This window comes from Sordaria macrospora, chromosome 1 (genome assembly GCF_033870435.1).
Source record: "Sordaria macrospora chromosome 1, complete sequence".
Taxonomy (NCBI): domain Eukaryota; kingdom Fungi; phylum Ascomycota; class Sordariomycetes; order Sordariales; family Sordariaceae; genus Sordaria; species Sordaria macrospora.
This window is the reverse complement of record NC_089371.1, coordinates 7,289,493-7,311,926: the sequence shown is the minus strand read 5'-3', so window position 1 is coordinate 7,311,926 and position 22,434 is coordinate 7,289,493. Positions and strand designations below refer to the sequence as shown.

The 22,434-nt window shown below is 52.2% G+C and overlaps 5 protein-coding genes and 1 non-coding gene across 6 annotated transcripts; 4 read left to right on the top strand and 2 right to left on the bottom strand.

Annotated features, from left to right (window-relative positions):
- Positions 1-8: 8 nt before the first annotated feature.
- On the top strand, positions 9-2,468 carry SMAC4_00275 (uncharacterized protein). The gene is made up of 4 exons (XM_024655300.2): positions 9-502; positions 568-845; positions 909-1,050; positions 1,114-2,468. Exons 1-4 carry the CDS (start codon positions 378-380, stop codon positions 1,841-1,843), a joined length of 1,275 nt encoding a protein of 424 aa, XP_024510996.1. The 5' UTR covers positions 9-377; the 3' UTR covers positions 1,844-2,468.
- Positions 2,469-4,507: 2,039 nt separating this feature from the next.
- SMAC4_00274 (uncharacterized protein) lies at positions 4,508-6,602 on the top strand (the record flags this gene model as incomplete). Its single annotated transcript, XM_003351682.1, has 4 exons — positions 4,508-5,068; positions 5,149-5,458; positions 5,524-6,193; positions 6,284-6,602. The coding sequence occupies 4 exons, from the start codon at positions 4,508-4,510 to the stop codon at positions 6,600-6,602; spliced, it is 1,860 nt and encodes a 619-aa protein (XP_003351730.1).
- A 2,184-nt stretch (positions 6,603-8,786) lies between these two features.
- On the top strand, positions 8,787-10,355 carry SMAC4_00273 (uncharacterized protein; the record flags this gene model as incomplete). The annotated part of the gene is made up of 1 exon (XM_003351681.1): positions 8,787-10,355. One exon carries the CDS (start codon positions 8,787-8,789, stop codon positions 10,353-10,355), a length of 1,569 nt encoding a protein of 522 aa, XP_003351729.1.
- A 5,980-nt stretch (positions 10,356-16,335) lies between these two features.
- SMAC4_00272 (uncharacterized protein) lies at positions 16,336-18,943 on the top strand. The gene is made up of 2 exons (XM_066089407.1): positions 16,336-16,695; positions 16,765-18,943. The coding sequence occupies exons 1-2, from the start codon at positions 16,422-16,424 to the stop codon at positions 18,738-18,740; spliced, it is 2,250 nt and encodes a 749-aa protein (XP_065945842.1). The 5' UTR covers positions 16,336-16,421; the 3' UTR covers positions 18,741-18,943.
- A 947-nt stretch (positions 18,944-19,890) lies between these two features.
- Positions 19,891-19,986, bottom strand: SMAC4_13125. The gene is made up of 2 exons: positions 19,949-19,986; positions 19,891-19,926 (listed from the first exon to the last, which is right to left on the bottom strand). It is a non-coding gene; the product is annotated as a tRNA-Ile (tRNA).
- Positions 19,987-20,332: 346 nt separating this feature from the next.
- SMAC4_00271 (uncharacterized protein) lies at positions 20,333-22,272 on the bottom strand (the record flags this gene model as incomplete). The annotated part of the gene is made up of 3 exons (XM_003351679.1): positions 20,333-21,456; positions 21,519-21,647; positions 21,720-22,272. The coding sequence occupies 3 exons, from the start codon at positions 22,270-22,272 to the stop codon at positions 20,333-20,335; spliced, it is 1,806 nt and encodes a 601-aa protein (XP_003351727.1).
- Between the last annotated feature and the right edge of the window lie 162 nt (positions 22,273-22,434).

Sequence of the window (22,434 nt, the reverse complement as noted above, 5' to 3'; positions counted from 1 at the left end):
ATCTTCTGCCGGAATTCGAGGCGCGACCAGACCCCGGAAGCCTTTCTGTCCGCGGTCTTCAACTTCCATTGGCCTTGCGTCCCGCTGTCGCACTCGTTACAAGCCTACGAAACCCATCCCCGACACCGTCTACCGTCCGCTTGCTCTGAGTATCGGTAGAGAAGAGCAGGCTAACACATCCGCGCGCCCTTACCTGTCCTCGAAAAGCCACATTCCGAACCGGCAACGAACTACTAGCGAAGCCGAGCACAGTCAAGCGCGAGGCCGTTTCGCCGTTCTGTTCTCATATCCGATATCCTTCGGCGCATACGAGCGGCCGCGACCTTTGATCCCCCGAACTCTTCGGCCGCCGCTTGGGCGTGCCACAGTCATCCAATATGGCATCGCGCCTCCTCCGACCGATGAGGTCGCTCATGGCCTCCCGACGTTTATCAAAATACGTGGTACATGGGCAACCAATGGTTGTGCAAGGAGTACGGATCAAGCACGGCTCCTTTAGAAGGTAAAGCCTTTGAAAGTTTCAAATAACCGAGCCTGTCGCGCTGACACGGGGTTTTCTTTTTGCAGGCGAATGTTCCGGGTCGTGAGCATGAGTATTCTTGCGTACGTGTGCATCGACTACTACGACAGAAAAGTGCTGGGAATGCTTTCGAACGCCCTCGACGATCTCGACGACGGCCGTGGCCATAGTGCGCAAGACGACGACGAAGAAGAGGATTACGTCTTCATACCATTTCCCCTGACGGAGCAAAAGCTCAAGCCAGAGCCATACTCAGCACGCAGCACGGAGTGGAAAGAGTTTGTCAAGTTTGCGCAAGATCAGAAACGGATAGAGCAAGTTCAGGGTTAGTAGCGCTGGTCAAACTTGTTTGTGGCAAAGATATGGAGACTGACATGTCGACGAACAGCGGACATCGCCAGTCTGGTCTTGACGATGCTCAAGAAACAGCGAATCTTGACAACCCATGTTGGCCCTGACATGACTGTCAAAAAGGCATGGCTCCAGGCGTTTTACCCTTTGGTTGCACCTCCCGAATACGAGCGTTACGGGTAAGTCTCAGATCAGGTTCTGTGCGTACCCGAGTCGGACTGACATTCATCGTTTCATTGCAGAATCATGATTACATCTTATGAAATCGGATGGGCCAGCATATCGATGGAGTCGCCGCAAGTGAAGAAAGCCGAGAGGTTGTTCTGGCCTAAGCCTGTTGCGCTATCGCTATGGGCCGTCGCCACGACCCTAGCGAAGAAGAAAGCGGTGGAAGTCTCGCAGTTTTTCGGTCTTTCTAATCTCCTCACTCCCTCGGCATCTACGGTACAACCAGCTCAGGGAACTGGAACAACGGGATTGCAGTCGACGGTCACTGGTGATGTTCAGAGGATGATGGACCAGATCCGGCGACAGGCAACACAACGACCGGAGGACGTGCAGGACCCTGGTGCCCTCGTATCGGCAAGGCGCATGAACCCCGAAGCTGCTACGCAGGACAAGGGGATACTTACGACCACGAAACAAACACCTCCCAGCAAAGAGGCGCCCAAGACCAGTGACGAGAAGAAGGACAAGGAATGGGCTTTGGCCCAGTTGCGGGAATTCATCGGCCTCAGCCCGTGGGAGATCTTCACCAAGACGTACAGGAAGGTCTGGAAACCAATCCGACCTGACCCACCCCGCGGCTCGATGGCTTTTGCCGGCATGATCGAGTTTGAGACGAAGAAGCATTGGTTAACAGCATATGTCACGGCTTGGTATAACCCGGGGACGAGGACGTTTGACCCGAATAACTTCACGATTACTGTGACGAGGTTGACGAACAAGCAAGTTCACCCCTTGGTTCGTTAATGCAAGCTTTTGTGTTGCAATATCACGGCAAAGGAGGTCTCGAATTGGGTAGGGTCGCATTATTCGTCAGGAAGACTGTTCTTCTCAGCTCTTTCATTTTTCTTAATCAGCATGCTAGAGTGTAGCATTGTCATGGGACGGCGTTACATGGGATGGGCTTCGATAAAAGCATGGCAATTTCACAACATAGTGTCGGTCGGCTTGGCAAAATTGTACAGAGCGGGCGGACTTAAGGTTTCAGCTTCGGAGGATATACCACACAATAGACATCATGAGTGGTAGCGTTTGGGATATTGATTGATATTAACAAAGGATCCCATAATATTCCTCGTCGCATTAATGAAGTGCATCTACTCAGTAATGATCAGGAACCCGGGTCTTGTCGAGCGCTGCTGTGTGTAATGATGTATGGTGCTCAGAGCCGGAGGAAGGGAGACGGGGCTCGGCGATCATCGCAAGATAAACGGGATGCCAAGACCCGAGCTCGCTGCCAAGGCCGGGCCCGTACCTCCGGTGCCAAGAGCCGTTCACAACAACGAAGTTCGGCTTGGGCTGGACCAGACTCTACAAGTTCCCACGTCATCTACCCTTAACTTGGGACATGGCAGAGTTCTTCCCAGGATACGGGATAGTTATTGAACCATGCCCGTAGAATGAATGGCCGGTAAAACTCGAGTGTCAGATAGCCCGTACGGTAGTCGCCGTTTATGCCGGGCCCGGGCTACCGACGACCATGTTCAATACACAGTACTCTCCAGTAAAATGCCTTGCATAAATGATTATGGGATCAAACTTCTCAAAAAGTCTTTTCACCCAAAATGGTGTAAAAAGAAAATTCTCGCAACTAACTGACGGGAACATGCAACGTTTCAAAAAAAAGGGCAGAAATTCTCCCTAGCCCTGTTTTGTGGTTTCGATCGATGATGGGTGTGTTGAGGGGGAAAGGTGCGCGATTCAGCAATCAGTTGGCATCGGTGGCGCCTTTGTTTGATCGTGGCAGGCTTTTTTTTTTTTTTTTTTTAAAAAAAAAAAAAAAAGTCTTTCTGAAAATGCTTGTGTGGTTCTTTCTATCTGAATATTTCTCTTGCTTGTTGCCGTGTTGTTGATGATTTTCTTCTTTTCATGTGTAATATGTATGTAGCGAGACCGATGGCCGGATTGTCTTCTCATCTCTGAATAGTAGCCAATGAAGTCTTTTTATCCGTCGTTTATTTATTCTAGGATGAAGTTAAGCATTCGGTTAACGTGAGACTTCTGATGATTGGGAAACCGGCCGAGGTCGCTGGGCCCTAGGTAGGCGCTTCAAAGTTGTGGGAAGGGCGGAGAAAGCCGACCCGGGCCGTCAATGTTCTGGACAAAACTCTCCAAGGATGAACGGAGGACCAACTCCGGTCGATGTGGAACACTGAGAAATACTGGTCTGAGCTGAGTCCCTTGAAGAACACAGCAAGAAGCAATTCTAGCAGATGATGATAGCTTTGGCCACCCAGGTTATCCAACAACCACGCACTTGTCTGTGCCTTCGGTGTTTAACGATGATGCTTGAGAACTGGCGTTGAAGAACCACGTTTTGCGTTGAAAGTATCTCTGTTGGTTCTCATATGGAAAGGTATCTTGCAAGTCCACTACCGGACAGCTTAAACTGAGCCAGTTGAGTCAAGCAGTATGGCACCGCAAGCCTTTTTCAGTCTCTCCCTCGATACATCACCAGTTCTCCTTCTCGGCACTGCTCAAAGTCGCCTGAGTTTCCCTGACAGACAGCTCGTACTCGTAATTATAAACATTAGTTGCTTGAAAATTAAGGGTCCTACATGAACATTTGCCTGAGCTTCCTGTCAGGGCCATGGAGAGGTACTTGCGCGTGGTTTTACATTGCAGTGGGTATGCATGGAAGTTACTCGGACCCATCTGTGCACAAATCTACATATGCCCCAAGGCGTCGACCCAGAGGTTCGAGCTTGATTAGAGAAGACAACTTTGAAATTCAAAGCTCTAGACCCGGTCTCTCCCACTGTGTGGTCTCCAAAAAGACCCTTGCAGCTTGTCTGCCCCACGGGCGTCGGTTTCATGGCATGTGCGCCTACTTGTAACCAGAACGCCATTCGAACCGCATTACTAGTAAGCTGTAAAGGGGATACTTCATGGGTATGGATCCTTACACCAACCTTACGTCGTTTCTTGGCCTCTGTTCTCCCTTTCCCTGGTCATATCAACCTCTCCTTGCAAAGTCTTCCCACCAGGGCAGCTTCTCGAAATGGCGATGAAACACCACCTCAGACCCGAAAGCCCATGGCCCAGTCGTACCTGTTGTGGGCGAACGGAACAACCGAAAAATAGTAAACGTTTATTTATCTCGACCCGAAAGTGACCCTCGCCGCACTGACTCTCTCTCGCCCATCGTTGCCTCTTCTTCATCCAATCTCTTATCGACACTCGTAGTCAATAAACTTCACTTCCCGAACGATCTCCTTGGTAGCTGGCTACCTCAGACTGGCTCTGATATATCAATGACTGTTTTTTCCCTTACGTATTCTAATATCATTTAAACTATTGTCTTTTTTCCTCATGTCATCAGATCTTCACCGTCGTACGAGCCACCACTCACCATATAGTACCTCCACCGAGGCCCCAGAGCCAGCGGATCGATTGACAACAGACCTCGCAATGGCATCATCTGTGGACGACGAGCGACCAACTGCGGTCGATGTTCAGCGACTCTCCACCCTTTGGGAGAATCGCGGTACGATACATGTCATGGGTGACAACACGAACCAGTCGGACGCCGCCGTACCAGAACCAACCTCCATCGAGCCACCAAGCTCTGCAGGAACCAAGAAATCACACTTCTGGCAGTCAAATCTTGCTTCCATTCTCCCAGATAGCAGGCCGAAACATGAGAGGACGGAAAGCAGCGAAAGCACGGCAAGCGGATCCAGTCAAGGCTCAAGCGGCAGCAGCACCGTAGTAGACGAGAAGGTGTTCGAGGTCGGCGGCGGCAACAAAGCAGAAAACAAGGGATCGGCGACGGCATCGGTCAATGAGATTGAAGATATCACCATCATCAACAACAACGACGACAACTCACGCCAGCCACCAGAAGAAGCCGCCTATCATGTGTTTACCAAGAAGGAGAAGTGGTTGGTCACGGTCATCATCGCTTTGGCGGGCCTTTTCTCGCCTCTTTCTAGCAATATCTACTTTCCGGCTTTGGGGGCTATTGCCAATGTCAGTCAATTATACACACACCCATGAAGTTGTTGTGGTTTTAAGGAGTTGGAAAAAATCATGGCTAACTCGCTTTGCAGTCCATCCATACCGATATCGCGCTTGTGTCCTTGACTGTAACCATCTACATGGCAGTGCAAGCGTTTGCGCCATCATTCTGGGGTCCCCTCAGCGACACGTGCGGACGCCGTGTCACTTTCATCGGCACATTTGTTGTTTTTCTCGTCGCTAACATCGGATTGGCTTTCAGCAAGAACTTTGCGACGTTGATGGTATTCCGCGCTATTCAAGCATTTGGTAGTGCCGCTACCATCTCCGTCGGAGGCGGAGTCCTTGGTGACATTACAACTGCAAAGGAACGGGGTGGTTATATGGCTGGGTTTAGCGCAGGTGAGTAATTCCCATAGACTTTTTAAAAAGGGAACGAGGCAACTGACAGTTTCTCCGTTCATCAGTCCGCATGTTCGGCCTATCCATGGGTCCAGTCATCGGCGGTATCATCACCGAGTATCTCGGCTTCCACGCCATCTTCTGGTTCCTCTTCATCCTCGGCAGCATCACTCTAGTCGCAATCTTGCTCTTTCTCCCCGAAACCCTCCGTCGGATCGCCGGCAACGGCACCGTCCCGCTCAAGGGCATCCATCGCCCTTTCTTCGACCGTCCGCTCCGTCAGCGCTACTGGAAAGAACGCGATGCAACAACCGAAGAAGACGACCTCATCGCGCCCCCTCCCAAACTCACATTTTCCACTTTCTTCGCCTCTTTCCGCTTCATGGCCGAGAAGGACGTCATCGTTACCCTCTTCTTCGGCGCCATCGTCTACACAGTCTGGAGCATGGTGACCTCCTCCACCACGGCCCTTTTCCAACCTCGTTTCGGACTCTCCAATCTCCAAACCGGTCTGATCTTCATCCCCAACGGCGTTGGCTGCATCTGCGGCTCATCGTTGTCAGGCAAGATCATGAACCGCGACTACCAGATCGTCGAGTCCAGCTACCGCGCCTCCCACCACCTTTCGGGCTCCGCCGAGATCAACCGCAAGAAACTAGCCGACTTCCCCATCTCGCGCGCCCGCCTGCGCTCGTCGCTGTACTTCGTCATCCCCTTCATTATTACCGTCGCGGGGTACGGCTTCGCTATCACATCCCCGCGCCTCGGCACGGAAAAGAAGGGCATGGCTCTCCCGCTTGTGCTGCAGTTCTTTATCGCTTTCAGCCAGATGGGTTTGTTCAACCTGAACAGCACCCTGATGGTTGACCTCTACCCGGGAGCGAGCGCGAGCGCGTCGGCGGTTAATAACCTCGTGAGATGTCTGATTGGTGCTGTCGGTGTTGCGCTGGTGCAGTTCATTATCAACGCGATCGGTGCAGGCTTGACTTTTTTGATCTTTGCGATTGTTACGGTGGCTTTTACGCCGTTGCTCTGGCTGGAGTGGAGGTTTGGTGAGCGCTGGCGGAGAGAGCGAATGGAGAGGTTGGAGAGGCAGAAGAACGAGAAGAGGGCCGGTGATGGTGGAGAGGCTGGTCGGGCGTAGACTGGTGAGACAGGGTCAGTCGAGTTTTAGAGGCGCTGGTCGCGGTTGGAGATGTGATTCATGCGACCTGGTTGGTCGTGGAAGAGCGGGCGGACGGCGTGGATCGCTGTGCGTAGAGTTCGGAGCGAAGGAGCTGGTCTTTTCTAATCATCGCTTGTGTCTGTTGAATTGGTATTAGTTTTTGAAGCGTTCACGCAACAGTTGACGGTTTGGAAATTTGGGTGGTCATTGGATTCGTAGGGCATTGGTTTTTCTTGATAGACTAGAGCTGGAAGGCCCGGTCGCTAAAGACGTCTTGGATATCTTGATGGTAGAGCGGATAGACAAAAGTCGGTGAACAGTTGGCAACTGAGTTAGAGGAAAATAAATCAAGGCTGTCGTCGAGGACAATTGCTCAGAGTTCCTTCCAAACCGTGATGGCTGTCTGATTCGAGTGTCGACCGTCTCGCCCTCACGTGCTATTCTCGTGACTGGAGGTGAATCCATTGTTCCCGCTTGAACCGTGCACGTACTCTCTCAGTGTTGTTCCCTCCTTCTGTCAGTCAAGTGAAGAACAGAACAGAACTTTGCCAGGTCGCGTGCCTGCCCCCTTGTGGCCTTGGGCATCCAGTTCCACAAATTGGTCCTGTGAAGGGCTCAGTTCAGGTTCCCCTCCAAGGCGGTGTCCCAAAGCAATTAGCAAACCTTCCAGTCCCTTGAAGAATTTTCACAGATGACCATTCCATCTCATAGTCCCAGCATTTCGAATTGTGGTGACTTCATCGAACCATTTTCCATCCCGTTTGTTTACTTCCCTTCCCTTTTGGGCACAGAAGTGGAGCGGTTTTGTGGGTCTTTTTACAGTTCTTGGCAGGGGTGCGACCCGTCCAATTGGGTGAAATTGATCTGGACCGTCACTAACACGGGATGGTAGGAGAGCCTCCATTCACTCGACGATTGTTGGTCGTAGAATTGCAATTGGAAAATTACACCGACGTCATAGGAGGGTGAAGAGGATGGGCCTTTTTCTTGGAGGTTTGCAAATTTTCAAGACAGAAGGTGGCGGAAAATTGGCGACTGAAGTTGGTACTTTTTCTGCGCATGGTTGGATTTTACGGGATCAGATTGCGACATGGGACACTCGGGAATAACAATGTAGCAAGACTTTGGGCAATGATAAGTTCAATATCTATGAATACCGATTCTGTGCATTTTCAGATCTGGATTTTAAATCACGGGCGGTTGGTGTTGGGACAGTTGAGATGCGCGGCGTCCGGGTTCTCGTCCGTGCCGCTGCCCAGGCGTCAGGAACAAAGACGACATCGATTTCCTTTCAGCATTGTTGTCGCGGATGTCACGAGGTTTTCTTTGTTCAGTCCACGTTTTCCATACAAGTCCATTAATTGTGCTACGTGATGGGTTAGGGTTTGATATCCCGTCCGTGACAGCCGCAACCGCATCCCGACCAACTACCGGTTGGACTTCTGCCATCTTTGTGATTTTGTCCACATCAAGAACCCAACCACGGCTGTTCGTAGCATGCTCATCTGGTATCAACCTAAAGGGACTGCCGTTCTGTTGCAGGATGGCTGTTCTGGGCTGTTCTTCTTGCCTGCTATGGTTGTTCGTGGGACACCAGACCTGGACGGACCTGGTCGAAAAGACTCGTCCGATATCACATTTCAGAAGAAGCATCCAGATCCCCAATGGATGAACAGTTTCGATGTTTGACCTGTCTCAGGTGGGCTGTTCAGGATGGGATGACAGCAACCTTTAGCCAGTACAATGAACAGCTGGTGAATTTGGGACTGTTCCCCAGCAAAACCAGAACAGCCGGCCTGGATTTGGCTGTTCTCAGGTTGAAAACACCAAAACACCATTCACTTCTTGCGACAGTTAATGGTGACAGTCGAGAACTGAGGTAGCTTAAAAGTCGTCCGCCGCACCCAAGACCCCATCCATTCTCCTCCTTCCCAATTCTTCATCCACAGGAAATTGTCAGACCATTAAAGTCAATCGACACTCTGCAACCCCAAGCAACCTACAATACCACTTCAGTAAGTACATCACCATCGCACGTCTTGAAGTCATCGAATACTAACCTATTCTCAGCAGTCCAACATCGTGACGACATAATCGATCTCCAACCCCTTAACCAAACCATCGCGACGATCTTCGTTGACGACGACCTCCTCGATCGACATCATGTCACCACACAATCCGCCTACTCAGATGGGTAACCCCCTCTCTACACTCTGGTGGCTCAAGCTAGCTTCCTTCAACATCTTGTCCATGGGTGTCATCGTCGGCTTGATCCATCACGGCATCAAGAACCTCTCCAAGGGTGAACAAGCTCTCTACTACTTCCTCGCTCTCTTCATCTGGCGCTATCTTCGATTCTGCATCAACTTCATCGGCTTCTGGTCCTACAAGGCTGCCCCCATGCCTAAGAGCAACGCCAACTACTTCCCCGGTCGCGATGTTACCGTCGTCATTCCCACGGTTGATCCCCTCGGTGTCGACTTCTACGAGTGCCTGACCAGCTGCGCTCGCAACGGCCCGCGCAAGATCATCGTCGTCACTGCCGGAGAAGCTCTTTATGCTCAGACTCTCAGCGCTGTAGCTCCCGTCATGGAAGAGTTTCCCCTTATCCACTTTCTGGTCACCCGTACGGATATCGCCAACAAGCGCGAGCAAGTCGCCCATGTCATCCGCTACATCAGCACCCCGATCACTGTCCTTGTCGACGACCACGTCTTCTGGAACTCTTACGACCTTCTCAAGTCCATGCTTGCCCCCTTCGAAGACAGCCAGGTTGGCATCGTTGGTACCAACAAGCGCGTCCGCCGTCATGAAGGTCTCTCTGTCTGGCGCCGCTTCTGGAACATGCTCGGTTGCCTGTACCTCGACCGTCACAACTTTGAGGTTCGCGCCACCAATGCCATTGACGGCGGTGTCTTTGTCATTTCCGGCCGCACCGTCGGCATTCGCACTTGCATTCTCGAAGACAAGGCATTCCAGGCCGGCTACCTCCGCGAGATGTTCTTCTTCGGCCTTCTCGGACCTCTTCACCCCGATGATGACAACTATATCACCCGCTACATGGTCAAGAACGGCTGGAGGATCAAGATTCAGTACACCAAGGAAGCTGAGATCGAGACCACCGTCGGTGTTGGCGAGCCTGTCCATACCAAGTTCCTCGGTCAATGCCGCCGCTGGGTCCGCACCACTTGGAGGTCCAACACCACCTCTCTTTTCACCGAAGGCACCGTCTGGGCCACTCAGCCCTACTGCGTCTACGCCGTCTACTTGACCAGCTTCACCAACTTTGCGCTCTTCACCGACGCCGCCCTGGTCTATCTCTTCACCAAGTCTTCCTGGTACACCGACGCCGCGGAGCCCAAGTACGCCCTCGCCGCTCTCCTCTCCTGGATCATCTTCACCAAGACCGTCAAAGTCTTCCGTTACTTCTCGAACTATCCCCAGGACATCTGGCTCTTCCCCGCCTATGTTCTCTTTGCCTACTTCCACTCTTTCATCAAGCTTTGGGCCCTCTTCACCTTCTGGGACTACGCCTGGTCCGGCCGTAACCTCGCCGCTCTGACCGAGGGTGAGACGAAGACGAACGAGGACGATCAGAAGAAAGATGACGAACTGGAGCTTTCCCCCATGGGCGCACACGTCTGCTACGACGAGGACATCAGCGACCTGGACATTGGCGAGCCCCAGGCCCCAGTTCCCTTGAACCCCATGGCCCCCCTGGTCGGTCAGTAGAGGTAGTCTGCCACCATCACCCAAAGCTTAACTGCAGAGAATGAGGAGGATCCGTAAAGAAGAACGAAGGGAAAAAGAAAACAATCACAAAAAAGGGCGCAAAACAACAAAACAATCACTAAAATATTGCATTTCAGGGCGTTACGGATCGGAAAAAAAGAAGCCAACAGGGCATAAGAACAGCACGATACATCGGCATCATACCTACTACAGAACAGCATCACTGCACTACATCGATATCAGTCAGCATCAGCATTTGCTATTTTCAGGCGCACACCAGGACAACAGGACAACAGGACAACAGGGCGACAAGACAAGACTGTACGACTAACGACCAAAAGAACGACATGGCATAATGATAGAAGATTATTGTACGACACGATACCCCCTTTTCTAGATTTCCTCGGCTTCAGTCAACGGACGGCGCATTCGAATCATTTCCAGCATGATATGAGATCCCCCCCACCAATAACACTATGAACAACAACAACATACCCGTTTGAAGAGCTGGTCCATGAAAGATGGATGGACATGGCCGGGAGATGGATGTATGGATGGATGGTCTGGAGGATGAAGACGTAATGATAATGCGTATAATGAAGCGGCGGCTGGCTAGCTGGCTGGTCGGTTGGTCGGTTGACGGAGGGAATGGAAGATAATTTGAAAGAAGAAGAAGGAGAAGAAAAAGTCAAGCATACACTATGTAGATTGATGGTGATAATAAATGCTTGGCCCAAAGCTGAAATGTCCGTTGTGATCGTGATCGTGGTCGTGGTCGTGCAAAAATGATGTGAAATCTTTGACAAATGTCTGTGACTTGGAAATTCTTTGCAACGTGATTCCCCTATGTGTGTGATGCACGGAAGTCGCAATGGTGCCTTGCATGTGCCTGCCTTGTTAAGTACCCATTTCCAACGTGCTTGCCCTGCTGCCGCTTGTGAAAGGGTGTCGCATGGACGGACACTCGGCTGTACCTCTCTCAAATGATGTGTATGCTCAATCAAGTTGAATCAACTTTAAAACTGTCGTCGGCTTTGACTTTTCAGAGATATCTAGCCTCTATAATAATCTCACATAAGATAACATTCTGACCTGCGTGGTGTTTTGCCTAGCTCCGGAGGGAGGGGCATGTCGTTTGCAATCGATCCATTTAGTTGTCGCAAATGGCTTGAGTCTTCAGTGTCAGTGTTCGGGCGATGATGGAATTTAATGCTTGTTTTTTGTTTGTTAACTTGGTACTCTTATTTAGCATACTGGACGGTATACATCCCAAAGTGTAGCACTGGCTACCCCAGGCTCTCTCGACTATGTACAGAGATCGCGGAACTCACACAACCCGCAACATGTGTTGCACTTGCCTTCCGATAGTCCCGATCTCTCGGACGACGATCGAGAGAGAAACTATACAGCCCTGTAAGGCCTACATAGTTCGTTTAGATATGTAGGCAGGTAGGAAAATGTGACGAGAAAAGAGGTCCTCGCATGAATCAGACCGAGACATGTCATGCCACCTCACCTTCTTGGTTCTTCGGTACCATGTGCGTGACAACGTGTTTAACCAGCTTCCTTAGCGGGAACGCGGTATGTAAGTGTAACACTCTGATCCGATGGGGAGGAAAGTGTTGGGAAGCCAAGAGAAGAATGTTTGCAGTGAGACTGCGGCAGTCACTTTGTGATATATCTACATATGGAAGTTGGTCACATTCTCTTGTGAAAAAGCCTTTCCCTAGTTTTCCATTTCAACAAATCCACCATGGTCTACCACCCTGGTCGCCGCCTCACCCGCATCACCCAGCGAGCCAGCTTCGACATAGACCGCACTAAGCTCAAGACCAATACTGGGAATACGTAGGTATACATCAGCCCCAACAGCAAGCTCCCTTCCGTCCCTTACCACCGACTAGAACCAAGTCTCTCCCTCGCCCGCGCTGCCTTATTTTTGACCACAAGGGAAAGCATGAATACACTTAACATAGCCCCGGCCTGAATGCACCTCGCTCGAACACCAAAACTGCCCGTCATACGAGTACTCGGTGTATCTGAAAGCGATTACGCTGACATCCCCAAAGGTCCTGAGGCGGTCTATTATCACCACCTAAGGCAGTTTGGAGGTAAGAGGACCGCCAATACCGAGATTGCCATCATAGCCGCCGATGACCTCGCACTTGTAGTTATAAATGGATACGTGGTTCCACCAAAATTCTGCACCACCACCACCTCCGGTGTCTGTAGTGTATTGCACATGTCAGTCTTCTTACTCTGACTCATTTGGCCTGATGCAGTCCGGTAGGAGCTCAATTTATCTGCCTGGGGTATCTACTTACAAAATCTTTCCACGCCGCTGAATTCGAGCTGGCAATTTCCTTGCCCCTGACGCTGACAATATACTTCCGCGGTAACGTGGCTGGCAGTCAACAGGGCCGCACCAAAGGTGATGATAGCCTTGTTTGCAACGGACGACTACATGATAGAGGTGTTGGAGGTAGGTACAACGGTGTAGAACGAAAGTGACGCGGTAGGTATGTCGTAGAGTGACCGTTTGGTATGTTGGTTTTGGGAGAGGTGATGAGCAAGTTCCGATCGACTCCAAAGCTTGGGAACTTGAGGAATTCTTGCACCTACCTCGCCTACCTATTCTATCACATTGAAGCACTTTGCAGTTGGTCAATGGCAGGATTCTCAACTATCTTGACGGCCAGGCAATGGAACCTTTACCTGGGTAGACTCGAGAATCATTCGTTGGTAAACGGTTTGACGAATAAACCAAACATATTCTGGTCAGGGTATATACTAAACATCACTCTTTTGTTGCCGTGCAACCGTCTGTGTCGGCCGCGAAAACACTTACACATCCTTGAGCGGGCAGTACCTACTATGTAAATTATGACCACTATGAAAAGATATAAGCTCACCTACTGCGTGCTATGCGGTTAGTTGACAAGCTACTCACCGCGTACAGCAGGTCGGGATACCATTCACTTTGAGTGACCCGGGCATGGTGGCTGCCAAGCCGCCAACGATGGGAACTTATCGAGAACGGCAGGAGGCAAGCTTTGGAGCCTGGCTGCCTGGCGCTTATCATACATTGGATATTGACATGGCTCGATCCTTCGCCTCCAGGCGTGCCGTAACATCGTTTGTGAGCTCCAATACATGTATAGCCTGTGGCGGGTGAACATGCCTGTATCATAACCTGGGTGTATGACTGTTCTGTCTGCCTTCATTGTGAGCTGGCCACACCAGATCGTGAGCCGTGATGTCTGGGTTGGTCATCTGTACCGCCACGAGTAAGATATTTACTGTGGGGGTCTAGCTGTTTGGCGAGGTACGCCCAGATCAAAAGCTTGAACCATGCAGAGCCCCAGATCAGTCGGTTCAGCACCAAAACCGCCAAGGAGCCGTGGTGTTGCGGGGCCGGGGCTAACGAGCTTACTCGCCCGCCAACAGCCAACAAGCTCTTTGGCAGAAGTTTATTCGATCTTGGAAATCAGCTGCCCCTGAGGCTCTGCGCCGAGCTTCTGTCGACTCGAAGACTCAACCCTCAGAGGCTGTTTTAGTAGACAACACACGCACCGGGAGTCGGAGAGGACAGACCCAAAAAAGAGGTTCAACCCGACGGGGCTGTCGTGTTCAACTCTGTCTGTGGATTTTATATGGTCAGTGCCTGCTTCATCGGTCCACAACCAACGTCCAAAGCAGACACACCACTTTTGTCGCTTTGTGGGGGATTTGGTCCGAGGATTCGTGCTGTGGGGATATGTTGGTCGGTGGGCTTTTATGTCTCGGCGAATGAACGACCCTCGGTTGCTTCTCGAAATCCATGCACCTGCCGTTTTGGACAAAGATCTGCTGGCATGCGCGACCCGTTGGGCCTAGAAAAGCGCTATTTTGGCTAGGGTCTTGACTGACTCTCAGAAGGTTCGCACCAAAATAAGAGGTGGCGGGAAAGGGGAAAGCAATACATGACAGCCATGGTACCTGGAAGTGGGCTGGACGTTTGGAAACAAGAATGCGGGGAATGGAGTGATGAATCATCAAGGAGGTCCAGGTCGTTGGTGAGGATTGCGAGATCGAGGTGCGATGGTAATAACAGTGGACTGTGTTTGGCGGAGAGGTGGCGATGGAGCCCATGAATTGAGTTTCCCAATCAGACCAAGGTGACGTTAAGAATGGAGTCCGTCATCTGAGTGTTTGTTGGTCGAAGAGAAGTGGCCGGCTAGTGTCCGATTTTGGGCACCCAAGTGTTCCCCGCCGGCAGGCAACCAACCCCTGTACCCCAGCCCCAGTTGAGCCACTGACGCCCATCAGCCTGCCGGGAACCGAACCGAGCTCGGAGCCCAAGTACCAGTGTAGCCAAGGCGCACAGATCTGTGTGTTTGATGGGGCTCAACGTGAAAAAAAACTGGAGTTTCGCTTTAACATCAAACCATGATTCAGTCCACTCCAGTCCGATTTGACACTCACTTGAGGTTGCACATATCGAATCGTGAATACCATTCAAGACTTTTTACATCCCTTTCTGGCATTCTTCGCGATGTCCTAAATTGGCCTCCTGCGTATGTACCAGGCGTATGTTTATCGTGGCCATCCAGATGCGGATGTGACGTTCGCCTACCGCCTCTCCATCCATCGCCATCATGCGCGCAACCTTTTCCGCACCCCATCCATCGATCTCCTTTGCCGCGCCCTGACGATGAGCCGATGAACTGTTGGAGGCAGAGTTACAAAAGTGGTGGCCAGGCTTGCTGGCCGTGACCAATTGCTCTCCATATGACAGCGGTGCAGGGGAATCGATTTGACTCGAAAACGGCGACAACTGCCCTTTTTACAAAAGACATCCGACCTTCCTGATCAGGACATCTTATACAGCCACGGGCCAATCAGAAGCTCCCAAACGACCGGCGTCGACCGTGGCAACACGCTGGTCCAGAGTTGTAGAAGTGGGTTGCAGCGCTTGCAGGCCGAGCAGGGAGACCTTGCAACCTTCATGACCCTGTTGCAACAAGGCCGGGATCGAGGCTCACGACCGGCTTCTCTTTGAGGACAAGGGCAAATTGGCATCTCATGTGTTATCACATCCATGCCATCCCGCGGCCCCGCCGTCTCTCATGGTGTTGCGTTCCAGGTTCCGAGTCATCTTTGTGCTGCCTTATCACGGCCTACGCCGACCCAACAACGTGGCGAACGGGAGCACAGCCAGTTCGACCTTCCATGCCTTGGGGATCGACGTGATACGGGAGAAGAATGGGACTGGAAGCAACCTTTGACTTTTTGCTGATCTCCTGGGGCAGCTGGGCCATCGGTAAAGTCGCCCACTCAAGAGCCCTTGAACCAGCGGGATGCAGCCCGTGTCTAACTCGTCTAAGTATTGAACAGGGCTTTGTTTGCAGTAGAACGGGAATGGAAGGTGAAGTTTATTTGTTACGTATGGATTGACCTACCATCTACTGACCAGGTACCTTTTACCCCAGGAAAGTCTGATAGCTCGATACATCCAGCCAGCATCCTCAGAGTGCCCACGTTCAATTTATACATTCTGGTCTCTCGTCCAAAAATCCAGCCTTTCACTGCCAACACGTCGGCTTCATGCGGACAATGTTTCTTTTGGTCGGCGGCCAGACGCTTCGCATAGTTTTTGTGATTTTTACATCATTGCCGGCCGGTGTGTTTAATTCTCACTCGGAGTACCGTCCTAACAGGAAAACCTGCACTGGATTGTACGTGTGGTGTACATGGGGGCCTAATACCGGTACCACTCAACGGCCAGAATGTGCCCTAGGTTCTTGGCCGCCCACGCCAGGCAGGGGTACTCCGGATGCACCAGACAAATGGAGCAACTGTCTATCTCGCAGAAGAAAGGAGGAATCGCCGTCACAGTCATGCCCATGGTGACACTGGGACACCTTCAACAGATAAATATCAACATGGGACCGCCCTCTCCTCCACCATTTCCACGACCCGTCTCTTTCTTTCTCTGTGTCCCATCACAGTCGACTACGTTGTGACCCTTGGCTCACAGCTTCCCAACGGACCCTCCACCTGTTCCTCCCCACCGAATAGGAAAACATGGCCAACGTGGAGGAAAAGAAGTCGTTCGACGCTTCGGCGTCGAACGTCCGCCCTTTCTCCGAGAGCACTCCCGCCTACGAGAACGCCGACGATGTCAAGGAGAAGATGTCGGTTGAGGTCGAGAGCACTGGCGAGGTCGAGGAGGAGGATCTTTACGCTCCCCTCAAGATGGACGCTTCAGTCGTTCATGAGGAAAACCCCTTGACCATCCGTGCCCTCGTCGTCGGTATCGTTTTGGGCTGTCTTGTCAGCGCTTCCAACCTTTATCTTGGTAAGTGTTGCCTTCTACGTGAATCTTTGTCTTGAAATCCGCTTTTCTAACCAGTTTATCCTAATATAGGTCTCAAGACTGGTTTCACTTTCAGCGCCAACATGTTCGGTGCTATTTTCGGTTACGGTATCATCAAGATGATGTCCAGGTCCGGCCAGATTCCCATCATCGGTGGTGCTTTCGGTCCCCAGGAAAACTCCATTATCCAGGCCGCTGCTACCGGTGCTGGTGGTATCTCTGGTATCTTCGTCGCCGGTATCCCCGCCATGTACCAGCTTGGAACTATGGGCAAGGGCTCCACTCCCCAGCACGACATCGGCGCCATCTTCACCATCACTCTGGTTTGCTCCTTCCTGGGTCTCTTCTACGTTACCCCTCTTCGCAAGTTCTTCGTCGTTCAGGTCGCCCGTGAGCTCAAGCTCATCTTCCCTACGCCCACCGCCGTCGCCTTGACCATCCGCTCCATGCACGCTGGTGCGGCTGGCAGTATCGAGGCCATGAAGAAGCTCAAGTGCTTGCTGCTGGCCTTCGGCGCCGCTTTGGTTCACCGTGTTGGCTCGTACTATGCCATTGGTATCCTTTACGATTGGCATCCTTTCACCTGGATTCACATTTGGTCAGGCTACAAGAGCTGGGCCTTGAACATCGAGTCGTGGGGCTGGTACTTCGAATGGACTCCTGCCTTTATCGGCTCCGGTATCCTGATTGGTCTCAACCCTGCTATCAGTATGTTCATCGGTTCGTTCCTGGCCTGGGGTGTTATTGGTCCCGTCTTGGTTCACTACGGCGAGTGCATCGGCACTCAGCCCCTTGCCGGCGACCCTAAGTGGGATAGCTACTATAACTTCTTCTCCCTCAAGGACCTCGGCAAGGTTACCCCATCGCCTCGCTATTGGCTTCTGTGGCCCGGTGTCATGGTCATGGTCTGCTCCTCCATGGCTGAGCTTTTCATCCAGTACAAGGTCATCTGGTTTGGCTTGAAGTCCTCGTGGCAGCAGACCTGCGTCAGCATCAACGACAGCCTTGTCGCCAAGGGCAAGAACAACGGTTTCTTTGCCAAGCAGGCTGCCAAGGTTGTCCGGACTGGCCAGGAAGTCGAGGATCCCGCCAAGGCGAACGAGCAGGTCAAGCACTGGCACTGGATCGTCGGCCTCGTCGTCACCGTGGTCGTTGCCATGATCATCTTCCACTTCCAGTGGGACATGCACCCAGGCCTCACCATCCTCGCCGCCATTCTTGCCTTCCTCTTCTCCTTCCTCGCCATCCAGATTGGTGCTGTCACCGACTCCACCCCTCTCACTGCCGCTGCCAAGGCCTCGCAGCTCGTCTTCGGTGGTGCCACCCAAAACTCTGGCTTCACCATCCAGCACGCTCAGAAGATCAACTTGGCCGCCGGTGGCCTTGCTGCCGGTGGTGCCGACGTTGCCAACGCCCTCGTGTCCGATTTCCGTACCGGTTACCTCCTCGGCACTCCCCCGATCAAGCAGTGGATTGCCCAGGCCATTGGCACCTTCGTTGCCGTCTGGCTCTCTCCCGGTCTCTTTGTTTTGTTCACCAAGGCCTACCCTTGCATCTACGATCCTGAATTGGAAGATGCCGAATGCCCCTTTGCGGTCCCCTCCGTCTCCGCTTGGGCTGCTGTCGCTCGCGCTGTCACCGACCCGGATGTCAGCATTCCTCTCTCCTCCGGTCTCTTCGCCATCGTCATGGGCATTGTCTCCGTCGCCCAGGTTGTCGTCCGTCACTTCTGGCTCGTTGGTGAGCGTGATAAGTGGCGCAAGTGGCTTCCCAACTGGGGCGCTATCGCCCTTGCTTGGGTCATTCCCGCCCCCGTGTTCGCCAATGCCGCCCTTCTTGGTGCCATCATTGCCGCTATCTGGAGGAAGTACAGCATGAGGACCTGGGATATCTACGGCTATGCTCTCGCTGCTGGTTTTATTGCGGGTGAGGGATTAGGCGGAGTAGTAGGTGCTGTACTCACTCTAGCTGGCGTCGACGGTGCCACGTACGGCTCCAACATTGGCTGCCCACTGGACTCATGCTAAACAGCTCAAACGTATGGTGTCTGGCTTCTGGAAGCAGAAGCCCCGCTTCAAACGTTGTTGATGATGAGAGATGGATGATGTTATACCCATGAGAGATTATGTTGTCTTAATTAGTTGCATGTCACGATGATACCACGATTGGGGGCCTGGGTCACAGAAAAGGGCCGGGCTCTTGATATGATCAATAATAATTATACCCTATCATACCAAATGGCTGTCCACACAGCGCCTGTGACAATTTCATTTAGCATGGATAATCATGACCTCACTGACACACTAGAACGACAAAAACCCCGGCTTCTCCAGGGCATCACATCGCTTCCTCCCACCTAAGTCGGTCAGTTGCACATATGAGACGGACCTCTTCGAAGTACAGTCCAATGCTGGTTTGTTTGTTAGCTCGAGACCCCCCAGTCAACCTTTCTGGGGGTTTACATGTCTAACTAATCCCTTGCGTCTTACAAAAATGCGTGATTACCTTCCATATGCCTTTTTGGATTGTGCTAATGGCTTTCTGGCTCGTACCTAGCCATTATGGTTTGTCCTTTGGTGGGTTTGGGACCTATGAGAACCAGCTTAGGAGAGAAAGATAGGCAGTTTGGTCTTTTACATCCTTCCGCTGGGCCGAATTAGCGGACGTTACTTGTGATTAATACCGTTTGTCTCACACATTGAAAGGACAGTTATATTGGACGTGCTTGCCTACTCACTCATGTGATTACGCTATTCATGGAGGTGAGCAGTAAAGCCTTACAAGTGACATCATAAACTAACGGCAGACACTCCTCGAAGGCTTTCCCTAAAAAACACCTAATGGCAGCAGATAGGTAAATACCACAAGTTCCTCGCTGCCCCAGAGAATTCTCAAATCACTCAACCTCTCAACTTCATTTACTCGTCTACATAATATTGTGAGGCTTAGGAAAGTTTGGAATGTGTTTTGTCTATTGTATTAAAGGAAGTGGGCAGCGTAATAGGGGTAGAAATACCGGGCTAACAAACAAATACGTGTTGGATTGTATTATTGATCTTTCGATACCATTCGAATTATATCACCAAGCCCGCAAAACAAAGAGACAACACAATCCATGCAGCAAACAAAGCGATGGCTTGGGAGTGGAGAAAAAGAAAAAAAATGACGAAAAAGAAATGCCCAATAACAGGATTGAACTGTTGACCTTCGCATGGACTTGATATCAGAGAGCTGATATTAGTACGACGCTCTAACCAGCTGAGCTAATCGGGCTTGTGCTGATTGTTACAGACAGGTGAAAATCTAGTACTTATATTCCCTTGTGGATGCAGCCTCCAGCGCGCATCACGCTGAGGGTGTCCGAGATTGTGGACAACAAGGTGACGACGGACACTCCTCAATTTTGAGGACCGGTCTGCACTGGGATGTCGCGGAAAAATGTAGGAGCATCAATTGCTTTAGAAGTATTGTATCACATAAACCCTTCGAACTCTTGATCGTGGCATCATGTCCAAACCATTTCTTTCCAACCTCGACCTCCCCCAACAAGCCCCGCATGTTCATCCCACCCCACAGACCCCCTTCCCTTCACCCCCTCACTCCGCACCCACCACTCCTCTCATCCCCTCCTCATAACCATCCTCAACGCCGCATTCTCCACACTCACCACCTTGCCATTTCCATCCACTTCAAAGAAAAACTGATCCAACGGCATACTCCCATACGTGACCCCGGTCAAGCTAACCCAGCTCCCACAGTCCGTCGAGAACATGCTCAGCGGGTTTCTGGCCGGTACGTTCAGATCCTCAAAGACGGCCTTATACGCCACCCTCTTTCCTTTCGTCGCCGCGCGCCCCGTATCGCGGTTCATCTCGCCGGGAATCACCGTCTCCAGACCTGTCGGGTACAGCCTGATCGACGGATTAACGGGCGAGTACCCCGCTGCCAAAACGACAGAGACGTACTGCATGTCCGTCCCGTTGGACACCCAGTTCTCGATTCCCAGCCCGGGGCGATCGGGCTGGGTGGTTATTTCCAGCGACGAGTTGCCGCCGTTGGAGTACGTCCCGCCGTAGGTGTCCTGCGCCTGTTCTCGCGCTGCCGCTTCCAGCGCTGGCAGAAGCTGCTCACCTAGCACATCCGCGAGGTTGAAGTTCGCGTTGGCGGGCAGGTTCGGACTAGCCAGCAAGACGGAAAAGCCGACGCCGTAGTCCGGTAACAGGTTCAAGAGCGAGTTGTAGTAACCTATCCGCCCGGCCTTGTTGTAAGCGTCTACCACACGCTTGCCGTTGGTCACGCTAGACAGCACGATGCGCCGGATGCCCCAGGGGTAGCCGACTCCCGCGTTGGGTTCGGAGGTTAAAGATGTCGGTTTGAGCCAGCGGTTCGTGAGGGCGGGAGCTAAAAGCGTGGAACGCATGATGGAGCGGCCGAGGGCGGAGATGTCGCGCACGGAGGAGTACATGTTTCCTGCTGGGTTCTCGTCGCCGAGTTGGTAGTCCCATTGGGCGTCGGAGGCGGAGCCAGGGCCGGGGATGATGCCGAGGTTTGACGGGGCCTTGTTGTAGAAGGTGTGGGAAAGGTTGAGCGGGCGGAGTATGGATTCTTCCATGAGCTGTTGGAAGGGCTTGCCTTTGATGGACTCAAGCGCGTAGGCGAGGATTTGGAAGCCGGTGTTGGTGTAGGCTGGGGTGGTGAAGGGCGCGTAGGAGGGGTAGACTTGCAGGAGGCCGGAGAAGAATTCTGTCGATTGCTTATCAGATTCTCGGTCTTTGAACGGAAGATGCCGAAGGACAAGGACTTACCAGTCCTGTTGCAATGGGGCCAAACGCCGCACTTGGGCAGAGTCGGATCTGAGCTGTTCAGACCCGGAAATCCAAGCTGGATCGCAGTATTCTGGTCGACCGTCTGCGTAAGTTCGCCCATTAAGCCATCTGTTTTTGTCCGTCCTCACTGTCAGTCTTCCGAAGCCCTCGAAATGCTCCATAGAGGACCACCGCACTTACAATCCCTCACAGCCCCCGACAACTGTCCCGCAAGACTGCCCACTGTCACCTCCCCCCACTGCACGTTTCCAACCGGATCATCCTTCGCCTTATCCGCCGCCTCCGCTAGCTCGGGCACATACTTGGTAATCGGCTCATTCCATCGCACATCCCCGTCCTGCGCCAGCCACGTATAAACGGTAAAGATCTTGGTCAAGCTGCCCAGACGGTAGACTGTATTGGAATCCGTCTTCTTCACCCCACCATTGGTAATGTTGCTCGAAGCGTGTGCAGAAGCGGTGTGATGCCAGCTGAAGACGACCGGATCGATGTCGCTGATGCTGAACACCTCGAGGCTGTAGCTGGTGATGTTGGCGCGGACAGCCGCCGAGTCGTCGGTGTCGCGGGCTTGGAAGGCCTCGGTTAGGTTGGCGAGAGCGGCGCGGATGGCGGCACTGGACTTGAAGTTTCGCGGCTTTTCGAAGACGGGGCCGAGGGGCGGGCAGTTAGGCGCTGCTGTTGCGAGTGTTGTTGCTAGAAGCAATAGTAGGAGCGCGGTGACTTGGGACAACATGTTGAAACTACCGCGCCTTGGGAGAGAATCCCGGACGAGGAGGGGGACAAGCGAGTCCCCATCTTCATAAGCTTTTGAGCTTGTGTACTTCCCTTCTTCATTTTGCTCCTTGTCTTATCCTCTGGATACGATGGAGTGTGGCACTCGGAAACACGATCCTGA

Coding starts and splice junctions, on each gene's coding strand:
- SMAC4_00275 (XM_024655300.2), top strand. CDS start 378: ATGGCATCGCGCCTCCTCCGACCGATGAGGTCGCTCATGGCCTCCCGA. Junction 503..567: donor AAGCACGGCTCCTTTAGAAG/GTAAAGCCTTTG, acceptor TTCTTTTTGCAG/GCGAATGTTCCGGGTCGTGA. Junction 846..908: donor ACGGATAGAGCAAGTTCAGG/GTTAGTAGCGCT, acceptor GTCGACGAACAG/CGGACATCGCCAGTCTGGTC.
- SMAC4_00272 (XM_066089407.1), top strand. CDS start 16,422: ATGGCCAACGTGGAGGAAAAGAAGTCGTTCGACGCTTCGGCGTCGAAC. Junction 16,696..16,764: donor CGCTTCCAACCTTTATCTTG/GTAAGTGTTGCC, acceptor ATCCTAATATAG/GTCTCAAGACTGGTTTCACT.